This window comes from Pyrus communis, chromosome 2 (genome assembly GCF_963583255.1).
Source record: "Pyrus communis chromosome 2, drPyrComm1.1, whole genome shotgun sequence".
In the NCBI taxonomy this organism is placed as follows: Eukaryota; Viridiplantae; Streptophyta; class Magnoliopsida; order Rosales; family Rosaceae; genus Pyrus; species Pyrus communis.
The window spans coordinates 4,051,194-4,061,485 of NC_084804.1; the positions used below are offsets into that span (position 1 = coordinate 4,051,194).

The 10,292-nt window shown below is 33.6% G+C and overlaps 1 protein-coding gene across 1 annotated transcript; it reads right to left on the reverse strand.

Moving 5' to 3' along the window:
* On the reverse strand, positions 1-690 carry LOC137723268 (uncharacterized). The gene has a single exon (XM_068462426.1). It carries the CDS (start codon positions 688-690, stop codon positions 1-3), a length of 690 nt encoding a protein of 229 aa, XP_068318527.1.
* Between the last annotated feature and the right edge of the window lie 9,602 nt (positions 691-10,292).

Here is a 10,292-nt window from a genome sequence, read left to right on the forward strand (position 1 = left end):
TCATCTAACTGCAGAAGCAACAGTATGAGCCCACCATTTGAGATTGTCTTTCATGTCAATTTCGTTCTCCAAAGCGGGAAACCTCCAATTCATCAATGGCTTCCCTCTCTTCCTCTTCTCCCTAACCTTCCAAGCTTCAGAAAGGTACGGCCTTGAAATTGCAGACTCATCAAAACTCTCATATCTGCTATCATCCTTCTTTCCCAATCTTTGCAGCCCAGGAATGATTGAAACCAAGTTTGAATCCTTATCTTCCTCTGAGAAAACAAAACCAAGATCCATAAACCCTTTTAGCTCTTCAAACTGAAGGTCCGTCAAGCTCTTGCTCTCACTCTTCTTCTTTCCTCTCCTCCTTTCAACTTTCTTCGGTGTTTCTTCTTCTGCACATTTCTGTTTCTGGTTTTCGATTTCCCCGGCTTCTTTTCCGGAAAGAACAGTTGAGAGCTTCGGTCTGTCGAGGACAGAGTCCGGCGAGAGAGAGCTCAAGTTGAAGGTCGTTTTGGAGCTCAACTCGTCGCTCATGGATCTGGTGTGCCCGGTTGGAATGCGTAAAAACTCTGGCTTTGATGGTTTTTCTGGGTTTTCTTCGATTTCATGATCTACGTTTTCTTCAATCCTTGATGGGATTGGTGAAATCGGTTGTTTTTTTATGATTTGGAGCTCAAACCAGAAAGAATCATATAGCTCCATTACTTCGTCTGCTTCCATAAATGGCGAGGCGGCTGAAAAAAATTAACAGTTTTTGTTTTTGTTTGTGTTTGCGCAAGTGCGTGTGTGCAAGGCCTCATAAGTACATAGACTTCCCATCAAAGTTACGTAATTGCCCTCGGCCTTGCCTGATATTACTGAAATAATTCAACATGTCATGACTCATTACACGTTTTCCATCCGAGTCTTTTCTTTCTTTAATAATTAGATTTGGTTGATTTTACTTTTATTTGCCGAGTGTAGTGTGTACATTCATAAGCCATATGAACGTGTAGGGAATTAATGCGTGTCTTGAAAAGGTTTTTCGAATATGCTGGGCTCACGGCTCCTTGTGGTTGAATTTTCTTTTTTTTTTTTCAAGTAGGATTCATGAGTTTTCAAATATCATATTATTTGTATTATAATACTTGCTGTATTAGATCGTGTTTTCAGCACATTAACAAATAAGTAATGCTAGGAAGTAGGAAGACTCAATTTAAAGATTAAATTTTGAAAACTAAAGGACATGAAAGTTGATGATTGATTTATTACTTAAACGTTGATAGACGTGTTCATTTCTATTGGTAACACATAATTTAGTTTGTAATTTTAATCTCCCTAGCATTACTCTTAAAAATTCATCGTTGAACTTTTGTGAACATTGTGTGGAAGTTAGTAGATAAAACCCTAGATTGTGACAAAGTTGTTGCTTATGTGATATATGATTATTTGTCTGCGCTATAAACCACAACACCTTGTCAACGTAGTTTATAGTTTTACGGTTTAACCCGTTCTATCTGCTTGATTTAAAGAGTTTTTCAAGTTAGACTCACGTAAATTTTCATTCGTTGCTTAATTATAATTGTGCAACTTGTTACATGCGCATTATTTCGTTGTAAAATTTAAAAGAAAAGCCGTAAATATGGTTGGGATATATATATATATATATATATATATATATATATATATATATGTGTGTGTGTGTGTGTGTGTTGGTGGCATGTCTTTCATGTTAGATGACATAAGTGTGCACCTAACAATGGCAAATCAATGATATGACCATAGCAATGATGCTTGCTTCTGAATTACACAAATCTAACTGCAGCTTTCATAAATAGGGTTCATGCGCATATATGTATCATAAAAGCGGCTTGGTCCAACATTTGACATGCACTTGCAACCATACAATTGGGTAAGAATTGTGTGCACCGATCGAGTTATCTATCTCCTCTTCAAGTAGATAGAATCAAATTATTGAATTGGACTATCAGTGCATCGAAAAAGTATTACACAGACTATATATGGGGACTCTTTGTGGGAGCTTAAAGGAAAGTATGGTTCTGTTGAGCCAAAGAAAAAGGAAGCACATGATCATGAGATTGAGCACTCTTGGGACCATCTTTTTGGGGGATCCCCGCTACTTATGATCATGTGCTGAAGCCTGATCTTCTCATTACAATAATGTGTGATATAAATAAATAAATAAATAAATATATATATATATATATATAGGATGATACTATCCACACATTCATTTTTACTTTCCATACACTTTTTTGTTAATTTCTGTTATTTTATCTTCTTCAATTCTTCAATCTGATGATCATAAATTGAGAGGAGTGTGTGGAAAGTAAAAATACGCACTCTCCTATATATATATATTAGTATTATACTCATTCATGAAAAGCAGATCTTAATTATTGAATTAATGTGATGAATAGTATAATCGAACTAATAATGTTTCAATTTGTGATACATTAATACATTATGAGTTTGATTTTCGAGCAAACAAAATTAAGTATCACAAATAATTTATTCATAAAGGTATGGTCTAAAAGAGAAAAGCTCCGATCATGTGGCTTTAGTTTCACAATAAGCAACTACGGTTGCAAGGAGTGACAAGTTCTATGAGCTCTCTGCATGGGGTAAGTGTGAAGAAAATGTTAGAAGTAGACTATAGCAAACTACAAGTCAATTAGGAGATATCATGTGAAGGTTGAGAACTTTGTGTGAGAAGATGTTTATTGTCTCTCACGTCAGAAAGTTGATAAATCTTACAAAATTTATAAATAGTTGGGTTATTATTTTTATTATTTCAATTAATTTCAAGATAAAATTTTGATTTTTTTCATGTTATCGTAATATCTCGGTTTATATGTAAAATCCGATTACTATATGTATTTCATATCACCTATAATATTTAATATCGGTTAGCTATGTGTTTGACTTTGAATCTCGGTTGTGCATTAACAAACTGATTAGTTTTAGAGTGTAATCTCAATGAGAGTACATAATATAACAATTAGTTTTATTACGGAGGAACCAGATTTTAAAGAATATTCTCATACTAAGATGAATAAACCCAGCTGACTGGATCAGTGAGTCAAAACTCATATGCGTCACGTTTTGACTAAATAATCCAAGTTTACACAGTTCACACTACACGTCCCCCTCCAAACCCTAGCTTCTCCTCCTCCTCCCTCTTCTTTCTTCTTCTTGTTATTTTTTATCTCTTGGAAAAATTAGGTATAAACTAACCTTTGCTAACGAACTATTGAAGTCAGATTAAATGCTTATACAGATGTTAAAGAAGTATATACATATTTATTTCCCTTGATTGATCGATGCTTGATTATTGATTAACAAAAAAATATATATTCTTCTCAACTACGGAAGAAGGTGGCCACATCAAAACTGGTCAACCCTATAGTTTGATCATGCACCTATAAGTGAGTTATATAAGTTCAACGATGAATTTTACGGCACATGTATTCTATTATAGTGATATCTTATACTAATATAATATAATGTTACAGATAAGTTTTTTATTGCATATATAATAATGGCACAAAACTATGATCTACTCGCCGCATCATGTAGGCCCTTCTTATATATATAAGTTAGGTGATCAACCTAAACCCATGTGGTGCAACCAAACGGTTTTATTGCTTTTTTCGTTCAGGCTAGTTGATATCAAAACACATATGGTGCAATAAGAAAATGAGCTATGCCCTATATTCTCTGCATGTTATATCAAAGAACAAAAAAAAAGTCATTATATACTAATCTCTTCAATATTTGTGAGCTACATTATATATACATACCCACCAGTGATGCGTGCATATATACATAACGTAGTGGCCTAGTCGGAGTACTATATCCTTACCTGCAGTTGGGACGTCTTACATGAGTTGGAGACGATTCATGATCACATGCATATATGGCTGGGTTGGATATGAGTTAACTTGCATAGCTGATGAATTGCGGGGCAAATCTCCTTTGGCAGTGAGCACAGACTACGTTTAATATAATCATATAAACATATATAACTGTATAGTATACATGCAGGTAGCAGGTCACTGACCAACTGCCAAAGGAGTAATTGCCCAGTAATGCATCCATGCATATCCACCTTTGACTACTGACCAGCTCACTCTCTCTCTCACTCAATCTTTTTTTTTTTTTTTTTTTTTTTTTGCGCTATTTATTTTGTCTCTTCCGTCTCCTGTGGATTATCTCACCCTAAATATTTAGGGAGAAGAGGTGGATGCTATATTTATATGAGTACTAATCAAGGGCCAACAGTTGTGACTCGTGACTTGATTTGGGGAGGAGTACAGAACGGTTTCATTATGTTTATATACAGTTATATGGAAAAGAAAAGTCTGGAACCGGCCATGCATAATAGCATATCCTGAGCACATCCAATTTACCAGCTAGTTAGATTAGTTTGTTGAGTAGTGCAGTGAAGAGAATATGTGGTCCTGTAGCTTTTATTCCATCGCCACCACAACCTTGTATAGTTTGCCTTATTTCCCAGTACTAGCTAGCTAATATGCACATACGTTTGAATAATAAGAAAAGAAAAGATTAGCTACTACATTTATCTTGAAGAAAATAATTATTTTATGGATTTATTTATCTACTAGAATGATGTTTGTGTGTGTGTGTGGCTATATATATATATATATATGTATGTATGTATGTATGTATGTATGTATGTATATGTATATGTAGTCGACTAGTTTCAGTAATTTAATTTTAATTAGACTCCTTACTCTTTCCACTTTGCATTTTTTGGTTTGAACAGCACCACACGTGAGGATTTAGAGAATTGTTTGACAATGGAAAGCTTAGTCGATAGAAACAGAGTATTCATATACACTATGATGTTATGCCTGGTTACTTGTGTCACATATGAATTACAGAAGAAGTAAGAAAAAAAAGGTCAAACAAGAAAACTCAAAATCCGCCCAAAAAAAAGAAAAATACTCAAAAAGGACTTTGATGGAGGACGATCTAACAGAATGTACAAATCACCAGGCATGCCTTTTTTCCAAGTACGTATTGCTTCCGTAATGAAGGCTGTAAATACGTACGTATATTTGTATATACAGACTTTTGCATGTAACATGCATATGGACTAAAGGAGAGATTGATAACCGGACCTCACAGCACAAAGATGGCTAAAATATTGAGATGGACAGGAGAGGAAATTGGTTTGGACCACAATCACATGATGGAGAAAGGGAACCTATTGCTAGCTCCAGGAGGAATATATCGACCCGTCCGCAGCATATGCGACTGTTTTCCTCAGCATATCCAATTACCCTTTTCATTTCTAGTGATTTCTGAATGTTGTTTTCTTTCTGTTATTGACATATTGTTTGAGAATATAGAAAAAGGTCAATTATTACAACAGGTGTAAAGTTTAGAAGCGTAATATGCTAAGTTAATAAATTTGATCGATACAAAAGCTCCTATATGTCCTAAACCTACACATAACTTTATTGTTAACATATATGTACATATATGGTAAACCCTAAACCTATCTTACGTACGTTGTATAATTTAGGCAGAAGCCAGAGGACTCGACAATATTATTTAATCAAGACAGATGAGTACAAACATAATGTGAATAGAAATTTGAACTAAACATTTTTGATATTTGTGTACATGTGTGGGAAGAGAATACACAACAGCTTTGTTAAGGGAAGGGGAAGGGGACCATGATAGCATATAGCAAGAAGAGAAGCTCAATAGAGAATGATGCCTGGCATATACTGATCGTTCTCCACGGAATATCCATGTCAAATGTGCGAATCACACGATTCATACCCTAATAAAAACCATGGCAAGCAATTCAACTTCCTGCAGCAACGCTCATTAAGAAGTATATATGCATATGCATATGCATGACGCATGGTGCACAGTTAATTAAGGACCGTGCTGAGGGTAGGGATGAATAACAGTGCAATTCTCCTTTGGCAGAAGTCATTCTGGTGCATGTACTCTTGAGTACTGTCGCTGGATACATATATATGCTTTCTGCCAAAGGAGAATTGCCCTGCAATTCAAAAACTCTACCAAGGAATATCCATGTATATATATATATATAGATATGTCCAGTCCAGCGACTTAGTATTCATGCACTTCCATCTATCGGTTTCATATATAGTAAGTATATCTTTGTCTTCTTGTCATTTTTATTTGTTGCTAGCTGTTGCTGTTAATTAATATTATTGCTTTGGCATGACGATGATGATTGTTTTTTTAACAAATGTACTAGTAAATTAATAATGATCCGAGGAAAATATACATATTTGTGCCAATATTGAAATCGCAAAGAGGTGGGGTGGCGCTGCAAGGAAGGTTGATCTTGTAGTTAACTTGATGGGGTGGAGATCAGATTGTTTAAAAGACAAACAGGATATGCCTTACGTTATTCAACTTCAACTTGGGAAACTCATCTGCATTATCATGTCACAACAATCCTCATGAAAGCCTGATACAGATTGATAACTGCAAATTTGCAGTTTGATTTGTACGTACTAAATTTTGCCCAGCGCTCCAGAACCCTAACTAGACTTGATTCTTGGAAGGCTAGTGATTTCAGATGATCTTGATACAACCGTTTAAAAAGTACTGAGATGATTCAAATTAAGCAACAAACACAACGGATGACAGAGAAGTACCACTATATTAGCATTGACATAATTACGTCTTTGATAGTTTGTATAAGTCAAGTGGTGCTTGAAAGCCGATAAAAATAAATAAAGAAATAATTAATTTTTTTTGTACAATATATTCATAGATGAAATTTCACTCAAGAAATTGTGAATAGTTGAAAACACAAGTAGTTGTAACACAAAGCCTAGAGGGGGTGGGTTGAATAGGCTTAATCCAATTTTCACAAACTTTAATTATTAATCGCGTTGATCAGGTATGCATCGAAAATAGAAACCAAGTTGTGATCAATAAGTGCAATGAGCGAAAGCAAATAACAATTAGACAACAATACCGAAAGCAGATATTGATTCTGTTATACGAATAAATAAAGTGCAGAAAACTAAATAACAGTAAGTACACTGTAATTTAGCAAGGTAAAACTTCAACACATGGAGAAACATCCTTGTGTACACAACCCAGTGAAACAAATCCATTATGAAAAATATAACTTTATAGGACTCAACTATTGGGATTAGGCAATCACCATGACACCTTAGCCTAGCACGCAAGGACACCCTCCTACACTCCCGAGACTTACACAGCCGCTACGTCGTCTTAATGACAATTTCAATTCACGACTCATCTCCACTGGATCTTCCACTCACAATCTCAAGATATGGAATTATGTTTAAACCCTAGCTAGAAAGATCTCAACCAAGGAACAAATCTTAGGATCATGATATGCACATGAACCCACTCAAAAATTGTTTGCACGCATAAATAATTTCTCTCTAATGCATATGTGAGTTCTCTCTATTCTCTATAACTTTTAGCATATATGTAATATTTCATGTGTAAACCCTAGCACCAAACCTTCAAGTCTGATTAGCTTAATTAGTTGGGCTTAATCTTCGACAGCTTGAGTAGAATCAATCCTAACATCTAAGACTGGACTTAGACACAAAGGTTTAGTCTAGAAAAGTGCCAATTAAAATTGATATATATTCCCTATATATAACCACTAACAATAGTTTTGAACATTTCAGATAATTAATTGATTTAATTCCTTCTCCACTTTCTAATATTTTCCCTATGTATAGTTTTGCCACAGTCGTATTAAAATTGGATCCAGTAATTGGTTTCTAAGTGGGCTACAGATCCACATTGGTTTCTGTGATAAAATACAAACCTAATTAGAATTGAATTTGGGAAAACTTTATATAGGTCTAATTTTTTTAGCCAATAGTAAGAATAGTCCAATTTATTAAAATAAGTCCAATTCCTTAAATCTTATTATTTTATTATCAATAATTATCTCTTAAATGATAAGATTTATTATAAAAATCAAATTTCTTCCTAATTATCTCTTTGATTATTTATTTATTTTTTTGTTCTTGCTTGTTCATTATCCCGTTTTAAACCTCATTTATAGATTTTATTTTTTATTTTTATAATCAACCTATATCACAGGTTAATTATATTTATCTACCTATATGATAGATTTTTTTTTTATAATCAAGTAAGATTCATGTGTCTTGCTTGTAGATATATTATGTTTTTTTCTACGTTTTAGTTAAGTTTCATATCTTACTTATAGGTATGATATGCATTCATATATTTGTTACTTGAGTTAGGGTAGAATGATTTGCAGATAGATTTATGTCAATATATTATTATTTTTTGTTATAAGATATTAATTATATTTTTTGGGGTTGAAAATTCATAATATTAGAAGATTTTAATTGATTTTTAATATTTTTAGAAAATATAAAATGAGCATTAAAAAAATAAATACATATAATTCGGTAATTGGACTCACTCCTAAAAATCATCTATGTTTTTGGACATGGATCTAAAAGCCCCTTAGAATTTCTTCTCCCACAAAACTTGCAATTACTTGTAATTTACTTACTCTTTAAAAAATCTTATTGGGAAATTTTATTTGAACCCATCTAACTTCTTTCTACACTCAACTTACTCTCTTCACCCATATTGTTTTTTATTAAAGAATTAATCTCTTTAAACCCAAATTTATTACCTACACTACCCTCTCAAATCCAATTCAAAATGTAAAATTATCTTTACACACATTCTCTTTTTAAAATAACATCCCTAATTGTTTTTTTTTTTTGGTTATCAAAGAGGCATCCTTTGCCCCCCCTATAATTGCATCTGCCGTATAGGACTAGCATGTCCATGACTGTTTTTTTTTTTTTGGTCTTATGCCCATGGACTTGGGATCCAAGAGATCATTCCATAGACTTGAAATTGCCAAGAGAATGTTATGCAATCTCCAGTTTAGTCCTTTTTAAATCGAGCATTTTCATGTACTTTTTAAAAAACTTTGAAGTGACATAGGGCTAGGTGTTTTGCTGCTATGTTAATAAACAAATAAACAAATTGGAGCTATTTCGAATAAAAAAGGTGCAAGACATGCCACCTGCCAGTTCGTGGTTAAGGTTGAGCAATCTTTATGTGCACCAAGAATCAAGTTTTATGTCTTTGCAGTATTAATCAAAAGTCATTGCACTAGTGTTTTGGGGTGCATACAAACGACATAGAGAACCAAATACAATATAATATAAAAAGTATGAAATTTAATCCAAAGAAGAAGCAAACAAACAAAATATACATAAATCGAGTCATACCTTAGTTGAAGGATTAAAAACTTCAAAATCATCATTCATCAATAGAAAAGCTTGTTTTTCTCTATCAGAGTTATTAGGGTTTTAGTCGGAATGAACGTAGGATAAACAAAGAGTGATGCTAGGGTTTAGTTATAGTATGTGGGTCTATTGATAAATTTGATTTTTATTATTAATTTCATTTTGTACTTAATAGTAATTATGCAATAGGATAAAATAAACAATTAATATTTAAAATTTAAGTTGGGTGTAGAAAGAGGTTAGATAGGTTTAAATAAAATTCCCAATCTTATTCCTTGTATAAGGGCTTGTGATGTATTCTCAATCACTACAAGAAAAACACCTCTAGCTACTTTCTATATGTGTATGAAGACACAACACATGACTGGCCAAAATCTATAGAACAATATCGCCATAATTCGGTGATTTGATTGTTCCATTAGTGTTATTATATTGAGGGGTATGCTATCACACACCCCATTTTCCTTCTCACACACAAAGTCAGCCCTGAGGGTGTGCAAAAGGTGCCATCGCACAGGGCCCTTGATTCGGAAGGGCCCCCAAATTTTCATTACATGTATACTAATGCATATAAAATAGATCAGATGCAAAAGACAATCATATTTGTGGTTCTAGCGCTAGCGGTTTAGCTCTTCTTCCTTATTGCCCATGTGATCGGTTAACAAAAACGCATCCAACGTGTATTGAACCTAGGACCTTTGAAGGTAAGGAAAAAAACCTGGCCTATCAAACAACTTATTTTTGTTGTAGTAACTTGTAATATTTTAATTTTATAGATGAAAAATTTGAAAAAAAAAATAAAGAAATATAACATTAAAAAAAAAAAAAATGAAGGGCCTCCATCTAAGTTTTGCACAGGACCCCTAGAAACTCAGGTCCGGCCCTGCTCACACATCCCTTGATAATTTATGTCCGTTGATCTTCTTCAATTTATTCGATCCGACGGTCGAAAATTAAAAAAGTGTGTGAGAAGTAAAATAGGGTGTGGAT

Excerpts from the sequence above, each read along its gene's own strand:
- LOC137723268 (XM_068462426.1), bottom strand. The coding sequence starts at position 690 with ATGGAGCTATATGATTCTTTCTGGTTTGAGCTCCAAATCATAAAAAAA.